We start from the raw sequence: 21,677 nt of genomic DNA, 5'->3' as shown, positions 1-21,677 counted from the left end.
CCGCCGGGTTTGTTGCCGGGTTAAATCTTCTCGGGTCAGAAGTGTAGGGTTGGAGCCGGTGTAGTTTGACTTAAATAAAGATTTGAACGATTTCATTTGATCTTTTTATTTTAATTGAATCCGATTCCATCGTAAGATCGTTTAGTTATTTTGATTATTTAGAATGTTTATTTCATGCGTTGGTAGCATACCTTACTATTTTGGCTGTGAAGTAATACATTTCATTTATTTCATTTAATTTATTTCATATTGTATTGTCATGTACATTAGATGTTACATTGTATATGGTCAGATCATGACACCCTGTTAGGGCACACAATAGTATTATTATTCTATTCTATTCTAAGCTAGTCTATAAGGCAGCATAATAATTATGCTTTTTGTACAGAACAGGAGTGGCGGTGCGCTGACTTGGAGTGGTTGGGCAGTGATTCAGGTACGTATACCTATGTGAGTGAAGCTCACGGTTGTAGGAGGTGGCTGGATCACTGCCTTGTCACTGAAGCGGCGTGGCTGACTGTTACGAACGTGGGTGTAAATTACGACATTTACTGGTCCGATCATTTTCCTGTCATTATTGAAACTAAACTGTCTATAAATAATGTTAATACTTCTATAACTAAGTGCAATAATAATTATAGTGATTATGTATGGGGCGAGAGAGACTGTGACCAAATAAATTTGTATAATAAATTATGTAATGAAAAATTGAAGGATATTGACTTTCCTGTCGAATGTATTGATTGTTGTAATAATTTTTGTAGTGATATTTCCCATAAAATTGTATTAGATAAGTTATACTCTGACATTATTAATTGTTTGCAGATAGCCCCAAAATTGAGTCGTAGAACCAAAAAATGTAAGCGCAAGCAGGTTGTTGGTTGGAATAAGCACGTGAAGGAGGCTCATGGACGGGCGAGGATGTACTTTCGGCGGTGGCATCTTTTTGGGAAACCAAGGTCAGGGCCGTTTTATGATGACATGTGTTCTTCTCGGAAAATATTCAAGGAGAGGTTGAAGTGGTGTCAGGACAATCAGACTCAAATTAAAATGGACATATTAGCTACTCACCACCAAGCCAAAGACTTTGCAAAGTTTTGGAAGCACACAAATAAACTGAATCCCAAAACAAGTGTCCCCGCGGCGGTTGACGGCTTCTGTGAACCGGTCGACATCGCTAATTTGTTCAGAGCTTCCTTCAAGACTGTAAAGCAGGTCCCTGAGCGGGTGGATCAGGTGTTCTCTACTGATAGTCGTCACACAGATGTACAGGTAAGGTTTTCTCTTAAGGAGGTTGACCACATCATTAAGTCCATGACCAGAGGGAAGTCCCCGGGGCATGACGGCCTCAGTATAGAGCACCTGGTACATGCAGGTGTACACTTACCTCGAGTGCTCAAACTGTTATTTAACTTGTGTATCAGCCATTGTCATCTTCCAGAGGATCTCATGAAAACGATTGTTGTCCCAATATCAAAAAACAAAACGGGGAACGCCTCCGATAGTTCCAATTATAGGCCAATATCACTGGCAACTACGGTGGCCAAGGTGCTTGACGGTCTGCTTGATAACTTACTGGCGAAGCACATTAAAACGCAAGACGCGCAGTTTGGCTTCAAACCGGGTCTGTCTACAGAGAGCGCCATTCTTTGTTTCAAGCATACCGTTAAGTACTATGTTGAAGGAAAAACTCCCGTTGTTGCCTGCTTTTTGGACCTATCGAAGGCGTTCGATACGGTGTCTTATGATATACTATGGGATAAGATGGAAAAGGGCACGAGCACTCCGAGGGAGGTGATTAACCTGTTTCGGTATTGGTACGGACATCAAACCAACCAGGTGAGATGGGCGGGCGCGCACTCGGACATGTACAGGTTGGAGTGCGGGGTGAGGCAGGGTGGACTCTCCTCACCGCGTTTATTCAATCTGTACATGGATGAGCTGATTGAGGGACTCAGCAGCATCAATATCGGATGTTCGGTAGGTGGGATCACTGTGAACAACATCAGCTACGCAGATGATATGGTGCTGCTGTGTCCATCAATCAGTGCGCTAGTGAAACTTCTCAAGTTGTGTGAAGATTATGCGGTCGCTCATGGTCTGAGGTACAACACAAGTAAGAGCGAGCTGTTAGTTTTTAAAGCAGGTAACAAGGCTTTTGACGAACTACCACCTGTCAGCTTGTGTGGTGCCGCTCTTAAAAGGGTGACACGTTTCAAGTATCTTGGACACTGGGTGACTGACAACTTACTGGATGATGTCGATATAGAGAGGGAGCGCAGGGCATTGGCGGTGCGTTGTAATATGTTGTCCCGCAGGTTTGCGCGATGTAATGGGAATGTCAAAATAACGCTATTTAAAGCATTTTGCCAGACCTTTTACACGTGCAGCCTGTGGACAAATTATACTAAAAGAGCCTTTAATGCCCTGCGCGTCCAGTACAACAATGGGTTCAGGATGCTGTTGGGACTGCCTCGTTTTTGCAGCGCGTCAGGTATGTTCGCGGAGGCGCGCACTGACTGTTTCGGTGCGATCATACGCAATAGAACGGCCTCCCTGATGCGTCGCGTGCGTGACAGTTCCAACAGCCTCGTGCGCCTAGTGCTAGAATCGCCTGCTTGCGCCTTCTGGAAACACTGGGACGATGTACATATGGGGTCCAGAGGCGTAGTTTATAATTTATTATAGGTAATTTAGTATAAGTCTCACTAACATAAGATTAAGGGAATGTACACTAACACTATGGACATGGTCCGAAATAAAATATATTGAATTGAATTGAATTGAATAACATTAATACCATTTACTTATTAGTAATAAATTAAATTAAAAATTAAAAATAAATGACGTCAAAGCTTAAAACTAAGTCTAAGTACATAGCGTCCACAATACATCGAGGTACCATGCCCACCACCCGCACAATTAGCGTTCCCTCTCTCCCTCTTCGACATATATATATTATTAGTCAAAAAACTTTAAGACTGTTAGATACATTTGCGATAACATTGTGATGTCACAAAGTCGTCAATTTTCGAAATTGCAAATCCTTAGCTTATTAGGTATCTAAAAGGGGCTTTGAAAGTTATTAAGTATTCATGATTAAACGTCCTTAGCCTTGTTTTGGGGTACTTTACGATTAAGTACTGATTAGGATCCTAAAGTAATTGAGAAACCCCAAATCAAGTTAATAGCAAAGGGTCGAAATCAAGCTACGGCCGAGAGAAGATCTTCAAATTAAGGAATATTGAAAGCAAAATGAGGATGTTATACTCTAAGAGCCACTTGCACCATTCATTAACCCGGGGTTAACCGATTAAACCTGAAGTTACCATGGTTACCAGTACAATTTGACACTGGGTTAACGGTTTAACCGGTTAACCCCGGGTTAGATGGTAGGTGCAATTTGCGTAAAGCGTATTGGGGTTGGCCGGGTTAAGTACCTAATTTCGAAACTTAACATACCTACCAATCACTACAATATTAATAGGTACTTACATTAGATTGTGTCAAAACTGTTCCAAAAACGGCCATTTTTCCTGTGGACAATAGTTATACATATGGTAATGTTTAACGATTTGGGTATACCTACATTTTTCTAAGGGTTTTATGATACAGGTTTTAAGAAGTAGATAGTACATAGATTTGAACTTGAAGCCTTTAATAAATCAATAATATTTAGTAATATGTACTAAAAAGAGTTTATTGCACGATTAGGTATTTCGGGGAAAATAATAAATACCTACGTATACGTCTTCTAAAAAGCATATTCGCGTTAAAAACATACCTAATTCAATTTTTACAGTTTTGTAACCAAAAAAACAAACATTAAAATTCGGTGTGATACGTCCTTCATCCACTCGTTCAGATTACTGGTAAAAATAACTCTGAATTTCCAACGCACTTGCCGCTGCCATTTTGTACAACTGTTTTCATGCCGGCAGAATTTTATTTTAAATGGTCGGCAGTTTTGTGGCTGTTTTTGGTATTTTTGCAAAAGTAACATAGGAATTATACCGCAGTAACGTTAAAGCACAGAATAAGTTACCGTACAGAAAATAAACTTCTTACAAAACCGAAATTTGACAGCGATTCAGGGACTAATCACGCTGTCCCTTTCATAGGTAGGTAGGTACTATCCCTTTCGGCTATTTAGGGTTGTCAAAATTCAAGCCATTATCTTATCTATGGTCGTGCACGCAAAGGGACGTCAAGTTGTGCCAACCCTAATAATTGCTTCGAGCAATGCTGAGCCGAACGTAGCCGAGAATGCCCGAAAGGATCAGTTTCGCCCCCAGGTCGAGGTCACTGTCAATCTCTATATAATTATATGACAGTTGACAACTGTCAAATAGTATAAGGATGTCACCCCAAAAAGTCCATTTTTTTTTACAACGCCTAAGGGTAATTCTATTTCTGACCGCAGCTGTACTACTGGTACTTACTGAACTCCGCTGAATTTCCGTAGTAAAATGAACAGTAGTGCAGCTGCGGTTGGAAATGGACTGTCACCTTAACTCATATCGTCTCTTATATTCCCCCATTACATCTTTCAATGTGCAGTATGCACAATGCACATAGCTAATTAGCTTAGTTGATCTTACTTAAATACGAGTTTTGAAATAGCCCATAAAAAAGATACTTGCAACTAGAACGCTAAGTGTCAAAACGTCATAAAACAGACATAAAACTCATGTCAAGGGTATGACAGAAGGGAAAGTCCTAACGGTAGCATGGGGGTCCCGTTGTTTTCCATAAAGTTTTAAGTCATAATGTATTGTTTGTCATATTATCATTAGTCATAATAAAACTGAAACCGTTAACATTTCAAGATTTTCGTTAGGTTATCCCAGCCATTCTCAAAGTGTGTTCCGCGGAACCCTAGGGTTCCGCGACACCCCTGCAGGGGTTCCGCAAGAATTTATAATAATTTAGAATAATAAAATAAGCATAATTATTATGCTTATTAATAAAAAAATACACATCTAAAAACTATTGTTTTATTGTAGGGTTCCATCAAGTATTTCGCTTTCCAAAAGGGTTCCGTCAAAAAAAAAGATTGAGAACCGCTGGGTTATCCTATAAGGTTAGGTTAGGTTAGGTTTGTTTTATGGCAATCCTGAAAAGTGACGCGTTTCTGAACCAAATGAATTATGATTCGGGCAAAGAATACATTATGGCTTAAAACTATTTGGGAAACAATAGAGACCCGGTAGCATGTGTTTCTATTTATGTAGCCCACAAGAGCCTTGAAACCCTCGCAATGCCCAAGATTCCACAAGATGCTTTTCGAACCACGCGCTTTGCTCGTGGTTCAATTTTTCGCATGCTCAGGTTATAGCACGAGCGGTTAAACAACTACTTTGCCCCCTGCCTTGTAAAACAATAGCACAGTACGATAAAAGTGCGATAAGTAGGAAATTCGCAACGAGTGGCGATAAATTGAAACACTGAAGGGAGTGTTTTAAATGGACACGAGTTGCGAATTACCTTTTTGCACGTGTATTGTCAGAGTTTTAGATTACATATGGCCCTTAAAATTTTCCACATACGCACGTATTGTGCTAATTACCGGACTAGGGCGGTAAAGTAACACCAGTACATATGTAAATGAAAATTTCTGGCGTGTGGCGAGTTTTGTTTTTATGTATACCTAAGGTAAGGTATGTAAGGTAAGGTATTCAATTAAAGGTAACTTATATTGAGTTATTATAAAGTGACATAAGTATGAGTGTTTTATTTATTTACAAAGACAGTCGGTTGGGCAACTTTCTCTGAAGATAGTGATTCCTAGCTAAGTAATATCGCGATAGAGGTCAGGCCCTCAGGGACTAGGGATTGAAGAAACATGGATGTGGGAGCCAAAAAAGAAATCCTTATAAAGAAGTGGAGGTTTTTTTTTGTTTCATTCTGGAAGGGCGAAATTCTAACTAGGTAGGTATAAGTTTTTCTTTTTATATTGTTTGTCAAAGGACTGTCTCATTTCAAACATAGACAGAGAGAATCATACTATCTTTGTCTTACACTAGTACTAACACCCAAAAGACTTTTCTTTACTGAGTTTAGATGAGTATACTTTTTTTATTCTTATGTTACTGACAAATTGGTTTGACCAACTATATGTACTTTTATAACTACTACGGGACTTAATCGCGTAAGACTTACGTTTATTTATGGCGTTTAAGTCTTACGCGATTAAAAACTTATAAAAGTATGAGTGAGAATTGTGTTAGTTTAAATCAACTATATGTCAGTGACATGTACCTACATGTGCCAGACGATAAATAAATAATAATTATTTCTTCTTTCATACCTCCATGTTACTCGGACTATCCTCGCAAAACTTATTTCCTTTTATTCTCGAAATAATACGGCTTGTGTCCACGCGACTTTCGAGATAAAATTGCCCCGAGTCAAAACCTTCATCAAAATGGCTGCCGAAATGTAATCACAGATTAAATAAGGGTACGCCAGTCGCCACATAGGGGAAGAGAGGTGTAAAAAGCCTGGCGCCCGATTCTGACTTAACCATTTGTTAAGCTTTTGATCTCATTTTGATACGAAATTGCTCACGCTGATTGGTGCATGTGAAATGAAATGAAATTCTTGAGTGAGATGCCCGCCAATCACTAAGTCGATCGCCAAGGTACTTAGTATCAAAATCAGTTCAATAACTATAACAAATTACCTATCCAATAAACTGTCGCGCGTCATACTAATAAGTATTAAAAGCTAATTTTAAGGTTTAACTTACGTATTTTTAGCCACTCGCGCTACATGTTTCGGAGAGTGGGTCTCCATTTTCAAGCACTATAAATTATTATAAATTAAATTAAATTAAATATCATTTATTATCAGGCAACTAAGGCTCATAGGTACACACTAACATACATACAATTCAATAGTAAAAATCTTACAAGCTAAAAATAACAGTGTATGAGTAGCGGTTACGATAGCCGTGCGCCGCACATTCCATAACTATTTAACAAATTGCTAAATTAAAATCTATCTTGTTACTAAAGCCGGTAAAGCGGTATAACTATAAGTGTAAGGCCTGAGTGGATGCTCGAAGCGGAGCGTTCGGCGGGACGTGCAGCGTGGCGTCGGGCTCACAAGTAATATGAGCAGTTTGCACTAAGGCCGCTCCTATACGCTTGCATTTGTTTAACATGCACGCCGCACGCCTCGCCCCATGCACGCCCAACATGAGCGTCCACTCAGGCCTTTACACTAACATAATGATTTACTTACACTTGACTGTACACGCGTATCGCCATTGCAGCTATTTATAACTAAACTTGAACGCTTTACAGTTTAACCTTTATCTAAATGTCAGCTAATGTTATTTATAGTGTGTAAAACATGGACCTATAATATTACGGACAGAATTTCGCTTACAACACAACTGTGATTCCAACATCCACCAGTTTCATAGTATTTACGCGTGACACACACACATTGACAGCCCACATCCACCAGTTTGCCGTCAGACGAATCGAAACGTCATTGAAGTAAACATGTCGAAGAAAAATATAAAATATGCCGGCATGCGTAGTTAAATCCTGCTAGAATTGTACCGATCGAAAGAAAAAAAGTCACGGAATAACTTTTCATACTTAAGTTTATCAATTAGTACGTAAAATCACGATAATTTGTTGTTTATAAATTATCAAACTGCAAAACAGGAGTGTGACCAGTAACATGAATAGGGTAATTTCCCGAAAGTAGGGTAATTGATACCCTTCTTATTAAATCATTATGTATTAAGAGATCATTTAGGTAAATGGTTAAATTATTGATTGTGCATTTCAAACTAGGTCGGTATGGTAATTTCCCGATACTAAGGAGATTAGACGCTTACATGCATGTTTGATAGTTAACGTTTGTTTGTTATGTATTATAATTTTTTTGTTGAAAACCAGATATGTTTCAAGTTAAATGTATAAATTAAAAAAACATGACGAACTGATTTCATTACGATGCTAAGTATCATTAGGTATTGAAAATAATGTTTGCACAAAGTAATTGTGCAATATTGCGAAAACAAGACCTATAAAATCAGATACGTACACACCTTTTTTATTGTCTAACGTAAAACTGTCCCAATTTTTTTATTTGAAAGCAAGAACGATATTAAAAATAATTGTTTCACCATTAGGGGAGAATTTGTGTTACATGGTAACACTCGTCTACACGCACACATTCAAACCGTCCGCCATTGCAGTGTCACAGTTTGTCTTAGGTGACAGTCCGTCCGTAATATTCTAGGTCCATGGTGTAAAACTGCATTTTATGATACAAGTAGTACAGATGTAGTGTACAATCGTTTTCCATCGTATTTTCTCGGAAACGTTTGTATTTACATGCTACTTCAGTCAACGTCATACTTTTTGTAATGAGACTGACTGAAATAGCAAGACACGTTCGTACGTTTCCGTGCGAACGATGGAAAATAGTTATGTACTACATCTGTGTACTCCAAAAATCATAACTCGACTTTACCATAGTCAAGGGAAGGCATCTGACGTTTTTTTTGCAACTTACTACGTAATAAAATACGTGTGGTGCATCCATCCATCAAGACGATGCGGTTAGCTCAGGGTGGTTCAGGGCCATAGACTAGGAATCTTCTAGACGGAGTTTAGAGCAATTATTTCATGAAATCGATGCTGCCAAAAATACTGGTGCGGGGGGACGAGGTGAGCGAGTCCCGTGCCGTGATTGGTCCGTTCAAAGACACGGACGGACGTCACACAAAGACACTTTGACTCGAAAATGGAGTAAAACTACTGTATATTTGTGGCAGAGGGGGTAGCGCTACTATGCTCAGTATGGAGGATGTCTTGTCTGTGTTCAGGGTTATAACCGGGAACCACTAGGATCGTTCGTTAGTCTATCTTTTTGTTAGTCTAGTCTAGCCGACAAGTTCGAAATGGTGAAAATAGAGATACTGCTCCTAAAACACGTGTGCCAGCTCATTGGATTTGAACCCCTAGTCTAGTGTTTCATTCGATAGCGTGTCGAGCGTTCGCGTTTGCGTTATGTCTGTTTTTGTTTGGAATTTTGAACAGCGCGCCAAGCGGGATTTTTTGGAAACTCAACATCCCATACAAAATAAAATTTAGGTAGGTACACTCTGTACGGAACTATGTCTAAATGTATTCAACGCGATTATTAGCATATGAAACATTGCAAAAGTTATAAACAACAATTAAAGTGAAAGAAAGTATTCAGTTTTACGCCAATATCTGAAGGCTCCTCTACACGATGGGCCAGCGCCGGCCACTCCAAGGGACGCATTTATGCGTTAGAGGGAGCAAGTGATATTGCTATGTCATTCTACCGCATGGCTGCGTCCCTTGGAGTGGCCGGCGCTGGCCCATCGTGTAGAGGAGCCATGATAAATTGTCGAAAAGCGCTGATGGCCTAGCAAAAAGCGCTGGTGGCCTAGCGGTAAGAGCGTGCGACTTGCAATCCGGAGGTCGCGGGTTCGAACCCCGGCTCGTACCAATGAGTTTTTCGGAACTTATGTACGAAATATCATTTGATATTTACCAGTCGCTTTTCGGTGAAAAGGAAAACGTCGTGAGGCAACCGGACTAACCCCAATACGGGCCTAGTCTACCCTCTGGGTTGGAAGGTCAAATGGCAGTCGCTTTCGTAAAAACTAGTGCCCACGCCAATTACTGGGATTACTTGCCAAGCGGACCCCAGGCTCCCATGAGTAGTTGCCGCGTACCGCTACGGAATGGTCGCCCGCGCATGCGCCACCTAGCGATCATATCTGTCGTAAAAGACGCGTTTTGTTAGAGAGTGAACCTTCTGTACCTAAATAGGTACAGATAAATATTATTACTAGTATTATTATTTATTCTGTGCCCACGCTAAGTAGGATGTTAAGGGCATATTATACGTCCTTTGGAGAGGACGGAGCCATAAATAAATTCGTCTAGGAATTTATGGATAAAGTTAACATTGCTATTCCATTACTGAGTGGGTATAAAGATATAAAATATAAATATTTTTTTCTCAAGGTGACCGACTATTTAATGTGTCCTTCATATTGACTTCCAACTTGCGAGTGTTTAATAAAATATTAATGCAGAGACTTTATTTACCGTAAATAAACAAGGAACCCTACATTGTGGACCTCCTCTTTTTTTTAAATCCCTGTACCTACTGAAATACTTGTACAAAACTAGAGTCTGGCTAGCCAAAAATTGTTGACAGATATTTCATTGTTGTATCACCAATTGTCTATGATTTAAACAAAAAGGTAAAATCAGTTGTCAATTTATGTCATTCATTCAAATTGTTTGCGGTTTATACACAGACATGTCATTTCTATGGTTTTATAAGGGGTTTATTTTAAATAATCTAATACCTTTAAACGAGAAATTCTTGTTTATTTATTTATTTATTTATTGTATTAGAACAAATTAAATTATTTTCAGAAAATATTTTAATTTGTTTTTATTTCAAGTAGACACACTACTATATAAATTATAAACTTTAAATAAATGTCATATACTAAGAAAAAGTGACCAAGGCCTCCAGTGCCCCAGGCTGGAATCGAACCTGCGTCCTCTGCTATCGCGGCAGGTGCCTGTGCCATTCGGCCACTGGGCCACAGCGGCATAGATCGAACTCTAAGGTAGAACAGTACGGTTCGACCTTTCTAACTGGATCATCTCAGGTGATACCGAGTTAGCGAGAGAGATGGCGATGATGGGGATGGTATTTATTTATTTATATATTATATTTCGGGGATCTCGGAAACGGCTCTAACGATTTCGATGAAATTTGCTATATGGGGGTTTTAGGGGGGCCAAAAATCGATCGATTTTATATGTTTTCCGAGCAAAGCTCGGTCGCCCAAATATTATTAATAATGTCGATACTGAGTGAGGTCCGCCAACTATTATTTAAGCTCGTAAATAATTACAACAATGTGCGAAGTCGACGTGTAGCGTTGTATAACGAAATACCACTCGAAAAACTGCAATGTTTACAAGTCCTAAACAAATGTAATCAAATTAGGAGGTTGGTGCTCTATAAATATATTGATACTTTTAGCATTTAGCATATTTGGCATAGCATAGTACTTATGAATTTTTTTTGGTGATGGATTAATATTACGGTATTATCGAGCTAGGTCTTATTTATATGGTATATGGTGAGAAAGTGTAAACATAAATGTTTATCGTTGACTGTACTTTACATAGTGGTAGAAATTATGTGAGCTGACTTTGAGTGCACGTCAACGTATATTTAACTTATATCTTTAGGTACCTTACGTGTGCACAGAAAATTTTCTAGTAGGTATTATATTAACTATAATTGTGACCAGCCCAAGATTTTTTGAATTTCCCGCCAAACATTTGTGTAATATTTCAGTAGCCAGACGCTATAATAAAAATAAAACTAAAGTAAATATAAATCTTAAATAAGAAATCTCTGTAGCCGGCGCACATCAGGATCTCGACGACTCAAATTAAAACTTCGATCGTAGTGGAATAATAGGTTATATTCTGGTTTAAATTACAAGGATACAGTAGAGTCCGGTTATAACGACGCTCAAGGGACCGCTGATATTACGTCGTACTAACCGGACGTCGCACTAAACGAACTGCCAATTTTAATATATTTTTTTAATCAAAATAATGACATCATTTTGTATTTATTAATACTTATGCGACAATCAACGACCAATCAAAAACCATTATAATTAAAATATTCATTTACGTTAGTATTACAACACTTTGTCTTAAATGCAGAGACTTGTGTGTTTAGAAGAAGGCACTTTTGTAGGTTCGCGTAGGTACTCACTCATCATCCGCAAAATACTCGAATCCCATAAAATAAAAAGTCATAATTTTTAGAGATCTAATCAAGGTGACAATCGTACATCGACAATCAAAAAATTAATAAGTATTTTGTCAAACATTTCAATTTTGACTCAAGCCTTTATCGCGGACTGTTTACTTTTGTTTCAACAAGCAACCTATACTCAATTGAGACAATTCTTACAAACCCAAACTCAATTAGGATGCGTTGTTTTATCAAACAGTTCCTATGGCCACCTCCAGCTCGAAGGTACCAAAATATTGCATTGTCACCCAACTTACATAATTATGTATGTGAAGTTTAAGCTCAATTGAATAATGCGAATTGGGTTTTATTCAGTTTGCAAGATTACGAAAAGTCACAGTTTTTCATCTGGCTGCGTATAGGCAAAGGGGGGAGGGGAGTTGGGTGCGCGGGACGGAGTAAGCTTCCACCAACAATTTATTTGTAAAAATTACGTCGCTCGTCGTTGTAACCGGACTTGACGGACGGATTTTGTGTCAATTTCCGTCGTTAAAAGCGGTTGGTCGTTATAAGCGGAGTCGTAATAAACGGTTGTACTTTCATAGTAGCTCATACTAAAACCAAACAAGTGTTTATACTTACGTCGCTATAAGCGGTTGGTTGTTATATGCGAAGTCGTACTAATCGGACTCTACTGTAATTACCAAAACGGCCAAAAATACTAGTCAGGTAAGGTATAGTTTGTAGCTTTCTACGGCGGGAGTGGTTTTACTTAACAATAGACAATAGGATTAGCCGTCGGGCTCTATTAGAAAGCTACAAGCAGTACAAACTATATAAAAAAATATATTTCAGTTTAGCTTTGTACATGCTGTTTACCATTTACCTCGTTATCTGTAAGGTCAAAGTTTACTCAAAGTAGGTCATAAAGACCCGTTATCGAACAAACAGTCTTGGAAACAATTCAACAGGTTGGAATTACGAATTGTCAAGGTTAACAATGGTGGTTCAAACTTCAAAGGCTGTTGCAATTAGGGTTACTGGATCCAAATTTGGAATTTCCTGACAAAATTCCTGTATCCTGACGTCTGGTAACCCTAGTTCCAGTTAGTTTCGTGTCATTGCTAACACGATGCATTCTGATTTTGTAAATCTGTTAATGGGCCCACTGATTACCAGTCCGCCGGACGATATTAGCCTGTCAGTTAAACGTAGGTGACAGTTCCGAACAACTGACAGGGTGATATCAGAGAGAGACAAAAGCAGTAGGGACCACGTGGCCAGAGCGAAAGTAATACATATTTATTTGAAAATGGTCGTTCTGCCAGGAAATTACTATTAGAATAAAAAATAAGTTCAAAAACTAAAACCCGACTACTGAAAAATTGCGCTCTTAAAAGTATGAAACAAGAAAACATTTCATCTCGAAATCGCATTTAGAAAACATTTTATATTTATTATCTTTTAAATACGAGATATTTAGAGGATAGCCGTGGTCGTATGCCACTATTATACTTTACAGTTTATGATAGCTTAGTTATTTACTGTATTGTGTTGTACCTAAGTGGCATACGACCACGGCTATCCTCTAAATATCTCTTATTTAAAAGATAATAAATATAAAATATTTTCTAAATGCGATTTCGAGATGAAATGTTTTCTTGTTTCATACTTTTAAGAGCGCTACTTTCTTAGATAGATAGATACTTTCAGTAGTCGGGTTTTAGTTTTTGAACTTATTTTTTTTTAAATTCATTTTGGTGTTATACCTTCGTGATTTAATATCTGAAATCAGATTACGAGTACATTATTTTTGTGTGGGAACGTCTTGAGCGCAGGATCGCAGGAAGTTAGTATGGACAGGTGGGCTACCCGGCATTAGAGCGCGCCCCGTACGTTGGGCTACGCCCGACTCTTTTAGTATGGAGGCACATTCGGTGCCCGGCATTATACCGTGCTTCGTACGTTGGGCTGCGCCCGACGCATTATAGTGCGCCCCGTACGTTGGGCTACGCCCGACGCCTTTAGTATGAGGGCACCTTCAGTTCCCGGCATTGTAGTGCGTCCCGTACATCGGGCTACGCCCGACGCATTTAGTATGAAAGAGGGCACCTTCGGTGCCCGGTATTGTAGTGCGGCACGTACGTCGGGCTGCGACCGACGCATTTAATATGAGCGCACCTTCGGTGCCCGGTATTGTAGTGCGCCCCGTACGTCGGGCTACGCCCGACGCATTTAGTGTGAGGGCACCTTCGGTGCCCGGCATTGTAGTGCGCCCCGTACGTCTGGCTACGCCCGACGCATTTAGTATGAGAGAGGGCACCTTCGGTGCCCGCCATTGTAGTGCGCCCCGTACGTCGGGCTACGCCCGACGCATTTAGTATGAGAGGCCACCTTAGTGCCCGGCATTGTAGTGGGCCCCGTACGTCTGGCTACGCCCGACGCATTTAGTATGAGGGCACCTTCGGTGTCCGGCATTGTAGTGCGCCCCGTACGTCGGGCTACACCCGACGCATTTAGTATGAGGGAGTGCTCGCCATTGTAGTGCGCCCCGTACGAGCCCGACGCATTTAGTATTAGAGGCCACCTTAGTGCCCGGCATTGTAGTGTGCCACGTACGTCGAGCTACGCCCGCAGCATTTATAGAATCCTGATCGCTAGCGGATCCGAAATTCGTTTTCCCCGCAATATTAATGTTTTTTCGGGTTCATGCAAGCAAAGCCGGGAGCAAAAGCTTATAATATGTACATATTTAAAATGTGGTAATTAAGCTCTTTCAAATAATATATAACACGGCATCATTACTTCATTTAATTTATTTTGTTCCTGACTTTATGACCTCTAGAGGGCGCCATTATCAATTTAATGTGTGGTCATATAGCCTATAACCAGCGGACAATCAAGACGATTCGAATGACACCTCATTTGTCAAGTTATAATGCGTACTTCTGAAGTTATGAGGGAACAGATGAACATACATACATACATACCCACATACATACCGGTCAAAATCATAACCCTCCTTTTGCTTTGCCGTAGTCGGGTAAAAACTAGGCGAGCAGGCAATCCTATTAGCCCCTGAAAGACAATTCAGTTATGTAGGAAGGCAACAAATATGGAAAACTGACAATTATTATTCAGTGCTAGGCCGATCGTGTCACTATTCTATAGTTATGATATTCTGCACAGTATGTTGACTTATAACTAGTGATCGTTAATTTTCCAGCAATTTTGGTGCAGCATTGTTGGTTAAAAGCATCTGTATGCCCTACTCTAGGTGGAATAGATAATTAGGGTTAATCAAATCTAATCAAATCAAATCAAATATCATTTATTATCAGGCAACTAAGGCCCATAGATACATACCTTACAAACTAACATACATACAATAATAAAAATCTTACAAGCTAAAAAATATTTTATTTCGGCGACACGGTGGTTTTCTGTTGTGTCGCCTGTTCCGGTGTAGGATTTGGCAGATTCCCACGGAACCGCCGAAACACCACACCCTTCGGTCAGAAGTTAATAACAGTAATATTAACCTTAACCAATCCTCTCCCTAGAAAAAAATTAAGTGACTTTACGTTGGAATAGCTGTCTCTTTTTGAAAATTAACACACTGTCAACGTTTTCGTAGCGTTACGCTCGTAGCCGATGCCAACGTTTTCCCGCTTTGTAGAGGATAGCAACTACGAACAGAGAACCCGCTGAGTGGGTTCCCGGCACTCACAGCCATATTCGAACTTTACGATACGTCAAATATAAGACATTGAAACGATATGGATCGGATATGTCAGTGTCAAAGAAATGCGTCACTTTTGACGCTTGTTTGTCAATCTGATCTCTCGAAAGTAGCTGTAACGTTATATTTATAGTGTACCTAAGTAATCTCTTGAAATCAGCTGTTGAGCTACATTCAAGATAATCAAGGTCAATTCTTTGTCGTCGTCCTGTGTCGAGACGTACAGATTGTGATTTAGTTTACGTAGTTGCTAGAATGTCAGTGTTAAACTCGTGGTAAAGAACACTGATTCATTACCTTCTGCAGTTAAACATGGGTTTATTAAGAATTTTGTACTGGGTATTCTATTAATACTGTGATCGCGTGCAAATGGCCGCCCAGCCCAGAGCTAAAACTAGATTTACGCGGAGCGACGTGGCAATAGGCCTAGCTTAATTTATTTCGGCTGTTAGCCGGAGAGCCTATTTTATTTTAGTGATGTTCCCGGACGGGAATGATACTTGGGAATATTAATACAACATTATATATTATTGGGAGTTATTATAATTATTATTGGGAATATTACAAAACGTTGGCATAGTCCGTTTGAGCAAGTATACAAAAGGTTTTTTGTATGTAAAATAAAGATGGTGAAGCAAATCTTGTCAGTAGAAAAAGGCGGCAAATTAGAAAAATCGCGGGTTAGCAACACTACGTTTGAATTTTTCGAGAATCGCGTGTCATTTATATCTTATCTGTGGAACTTTTTTGTTTACAGTTTATCGTTTTTCGATGTACATTGCTGCTTTTTGTTTGTTTCCTAGTGATACCATACGCTAGTTTGCTTTAAATTGCTAGGTACTGAGTCATTAAGTCCGACTTACGTTTGACTGCACATTTCTAATAGATTTTTCTGTCATATCTAGGTAAAGAACTATTTTATGTATTTTTTTCAAAATTTTGACACAGTAGTTTCGGAGATAAAGGCGGGGGAATGGTCGGACAGACAGACGCAGGAGTGATCCTATAAGGGTTCTGTTTTTTCCTTTTGAGGTACGGACCCCTAAAAATACCGAGGTCATTTCACGGGAACTTTGGAATTTATTAAAATTCTCTTTGGCGCTAAGATTGTCTCATAATATCTGTAATTAGTAAACAATTTCAGTTTTTTTATCAGTGATATAAGGGCCATTTTATTTAAAGTTGTCCCCTACACTTTTTTTTGAATTTGTGAATTTCTATGTTATTTCTACTCAGAATCAGGAGCTCTTTCTATCCTAATAGGAGAAAAAAAGTGTCCCAAGGTTTTTTTCCCATTCCGTTACCATTTTTCATAGACTTTGTATGGCGGTTTCGGAATGGAAAGATCGAAAAATGTATGGAAATCTTGGGACACTTTTTTTTCTCCTATTAGGATCAAAAGAGCTCATGATTTTGAGTAGAAATAACATAAAAAATCCCAATTTTTTAAAAAAAGGGTAGGGGACAACTTTAAATAAAATGGCCCTTAAATGCATTTCAAACTTTTTATCGGAATTTTGTTACAATATTCCCCAGAATGTATTTCACATCACTAAACTGTATCTTTATTACGATTTGTGTTCTGAAGAGAATTAAATATAAATATTTATGTTGCTATATTTCTTTTGAAGTGGTAAGTTAAGACGCTCCTTGGTTTTATTTCAATAGATTTACCTTTGAATGGATCTACTTTAATATTAGGGAGAGGTGTAATCTCTTGATGGTGTAGGTACTCGTAATTTTGCCCTATTATTGCGTGACAGTTATTTAGCGTGTTTTCATATTTTGTTTTATTTTATATACTAAACTTTACACATAAGTTAATCTATCTATCTATCTATCTAATACCTTTAAACGAGCAATTCTTGTTTATTTATATATATATATATATATTTCGGGGATCTCGGAAACGGCTCTAACGATTTCGATGAAATTTGCTATATGGGGGTTTTCGGGGGCGAAAAATCGATCTAGCTAGGTCTTATCTCTGGGAAAACGCGCATTTTCGAGTTTTTATATGAGCGAAGCTCGGTCACCCAGATATTAGTATATTATAACACCAAAGCATTTATGTGGTTTTGAACCCGTTAGTTTAAAATCTAAAATACTAGTAAATAAATACTACATAGTAGCAACATAATTTATCAAATTAACTATAAGTAAATAACTATATTCTAACTTCCCTTTTTTGTTTCAGATTCATCAATAAACCAACTATGTTATAGCCGCTTACAGTGACCGAGAGTGTAGTGAGCTTCCTCTAGTTTATTAGTGTACTTAAGTGCAAATAAAATGGGTTGCAATACAAGTGCGGACGCGAAGGCGGCGAAAGAGGAGACCGGGGCAAATGGAGCACAGGGAAAAGAGAGTTCTGAAAAGAATAATCAGAATCACACGAATGCTGTGCCGGCGAAGGGTAAAGGTAAGTCTCTTTTTAACCGCCTTCAAAAAAAGGAGGTTCTCAGTTTGACCCGTATGTATGTATGTTTATTTAGTCCTTCATTCGTTATCAACTAAGGTCAATGTGGCTCCCGGTCTTGTCTATTAGGTAAGACCGTCTACATGCTTCTCGGGACCCTTCTAATAAAAAAAAAGATAAAAGATAGTTTATTCAAATAGGCATATTACAATGCGCTTATGAACGTCAAATAAAGCTGCACCGGCACCAACCCTACCCTGCCTCGAGAACATTTAAATCCCCCCTCAATTGGAGGAGGGTATCCCAATATGGGACCGGCAACTAACTTGGCGATTAATGAGCGCTAATTTCGATGTGTTTGTGTTATTCCATCGAGGAGTTCTTTAGGCAACATTCCGACTGCATCATCAGATCAGCTCCATGTTAGCTTATTATTGCATCGTCATCGGGATTACGGAGGTACTCCAAATTTCAACTGGATCAGGCGTACATGCGGTCCACACCAATTTTGGTGTCTAGCCATAGTAGTTGCCGCGCACCGCTACGGAACGGACGCCTGCTCGCGCTTGCGCCACCTCGCGGTCATATCTGTCGTAATAAACGCGTTTTGTTAGAGAGAGAATTGTCTGTACCTAGTACTATTATTTATTCTGTGACTGGATCAGATATCAATGGAAATGATCCAAATTTATCATGTCGTCCAAATCCAAATGGTCCAAATATATCATGGAAATGGTCCAAATTTAAGATAGGTACAAGATTTCATATTTAATATTTCATTTATTGCATAGTCATGAACATAAATTACATAATAAGATGTTACAGTTAAGTTGGTCAATTCATGACACCCTGTTAGGGCACACAATATTTAGCTTACTATCTAATACCTATAAAACATTTCATAACATATCCATAACATATCTATCGTAATCAGTGTGTAAAAAAGAAATAGTCAAATAATAATAACATGGTAAAATTAAAATCAGTCAATTTGTGTAAAAAATGTCCTATAATATTTATTTATTTATTTAAATAAAAGATAAAATTAAATAACATTAGCTTTAACTAAGATTTGAATCAAATATAAAGAAACAAATATACGCTGTGAAGCTAAATAAATGTAATAATACGGTCCAGAAAAACAAACCAATATTCTAGTCACAAAAACAACTTACTTCTAGAACACTAAATCCTACATAGATTTACTCGACTCAGTTTTTATGTCCGAGATAATTTGTGTCAGCCAAATAGTTAACTGCTCTTACTGCGATAAAGTAGGACCGTAAAACTACCATTGATATCAAATATCAATTAGACAAACATGACAAACATGTTTATGTACAGATTCTGTACATAAACATGTTTGTCATGCCTATGACTAATAAATTATATTGATGTTCGAATTTAAACCGCACTGCTCGCACTGTTAGTGCTTGAGAAAGGAGACCTAGGCTCTCCGAAACATGTCGAGCGAATGAGTCTAAACTAAACCGTAAAATTATTCAATATATTGATGTTAACAATTTAGATTACAATTAAATATCTAAGAAAGAAAGAAATCGCGAAGCGTCTGGTTGACGTAACTGGTGACCGAAGAGCTGGCAGCTACCTCGCACAACGTATCAGCATTGCGATACAGCGAGGAAATGTCGCCAGCATCCTTGGTACAATGCCTCAAGGGCCTATTTTAGATTTAAGCTAGTTTTTAATTTCTTTTAGTAATACACTGTATATATCTTGTTTGTAAATAAATAATAATTATTTTTTTCTAAAAAAAAAAAAATATAAAAAAAAAAATAATAAATAAATATATATATATATAAAAGAAAGTGTACAATGTGCGTGCCGCTAAAACTCAGAAATGAGCCCCGATACGATCGAGGAAGTTATATGGTGAGATAGCCCTCTATCTCCCGTCCATGAAGAAGTTTCCCGTTTTTACCTGAAGCGTGTGCTTTTGAAGATATAAGGGCTGAAAGTTTCGCCCAGACCCAGGCCCAGAAGCAGTCGTTTTGTTTTTGAATTTTGAACCTTGAACTTAATAAACGAAAGTTCAGAATAGGTAGATCGTGAAATATATACCTACAAAAATTTGTACCTTGTGGGCTGTCTCGGGTCTCGGAGGCTAGATATTTCTAGAACAGTCAGAGCATTCGAGAGTATTTAAGAGCATTCCACAACATTTTAGAAAATGTTGTCGAATGTTCGAGAACATCCCAGATCATTATGGAATACTCCAGAACACCCTCGAATGTTGTGGAATATGCTGGAATATTGGGGGCCAGGCCATTTGCTTTTTTTACAACTACCACACAATCACATGTCAACTCTCTGAGCGAAACCGGGTACCTCAGTTATATATTATAAAATCATGTTGTGCTAATGTTAGCACAACATGATTACTTTAGGTATAGATTCGTGCAAAATCAAAAGAGTAAAACTTCTGAGGTACTGTTAAAACAATGAATACTCGTAGGTGTCTTAATTTAGCGCAAAATACGAGTAAAACAGCAAGGAATTCCAGTCAAAACATCACGTAAATAAAAACTATTAGCACGAAATATTATGAGTTCGTGTAACTACTTTGTTGATAAAATTAAGTACAACAATTTTCATAAGTACGCCATCTACACGCGTTCCACCAAACTACTGAGGACACACCTTTGCATTTAAAACTTACTTTACATTGCTTGTAGTTGTGTCAGTAGTTACACCCAATTTTTAATAGATGGCGTTGAAATCAAAGTTAACGAAAATATAGGGCGGGAAAGCTGAGTAAAGATTTTCTTCACATAGCTACAATGTTAGGATATTTTTGCGCCTCTGCCAAGGATATTATACGTTATCAGCGGCTTTTCTCACAATGGAATAAACTGCTGAGTTGCGATTAAGTATTATTGTTGAACTTGCAGAAATGGTTTAAGCAACTGTGATGCTAGAAAATAAAGATTTTTAAGTTTATTTGTTCGGCTGACGTGCTTGGATTTTATATTTGCGTTTTCGTAAAAAGTTTATCACTATTCAAAGCGGGAATAGCTTTAAAATGCATGAAACGATTTAAGTGCATGGACATTAAAATAAATTGAATTCACTACTTGCCTAAAACACTTTAGACGCATAGGTACCTACCTACTCGTCGGTTAATTAATTTGATTCTTCGTTATATTAAAGCGAAAAAATATAAAAATACCGCAGGTAACTCAGGTAAACACATCACGATCATTAATCAGAATTTAAATTCAGACCACGTCATTTTGACCAATCACTACCTAATTAATGATCTTACAAGATTAATGTACCTACATAATTTTCTATTTTCCCAAATTCTTATTTTTTATGATTGATCACTTTTCTTATTAGTTTTTTCTAAAATATTCTTAAATTTACAGTAGATAATTTTATAATTGGAATTCTGTAGATCTATTACCATCATATGACCAGAGAACTGGCAGCTTTCTCTCGCAGTCCATAAATATTGCCATTCAGCGAGGGAATGCTGCCAGCATCTTTGGCACAATGCCGCGGGGGCCTTATTTATTATAAACTAAACAAATCTAAATTAAAATTATAAGTAATTTATATTGTGTTTAATATGGCTTAGATATATAAACGGTTAGGTATATAACGGCTTAGGTAAATATTAGGCATATACTTGTCCTCATTTCTCTCTCTGAATATTGATATTACGGAAAATGTTTTAACATAATT

General features: G+C 38.2%; 1 protein-coding gene across 1 annotated transcript in view; it reads left to right on the top strand.

Moving 5' to 3' along the window:
- Nucleotides 1–21,677, top strand: part of LOC134658846 (sperm surface protein Sp17) — a 247,923-nt gene that overhangs the window by 32,957 nt on the left and 193,289 nt on the right. Inside the window, exon 2 of the mRNA XM_063514517.1 lies at nt 17,748–17,972. Within this exon, the coding sequence (XP_063370587.1) occupies nt 17,843–17,972 (130 nt within the window). The 5' untranslated portion in view covers nt 17,748–17,842. The remainder of the gene's footprint in view (nt 1–17,747; nt 17,973–21,677) is intronic.

The sequence above is a fragment of the Cydia amplana genome, chromosome 23 (genome assembly GCF_948474715.1).
Source record: "Cydia amplana chromosome 23, ilCydAmpl1.1, whole genome shotgun sequence".
NCBI classification, from domain to species: domain Eukaryota; kingdom Metazoa; phylum Arthropoda; class Insecta; order Lepidoptera; family Tortricidae; genus Cydia; species Cydia amplana.
This window is presented reverse-complemented; position numbering and strand designations above follow the sequence as displayed.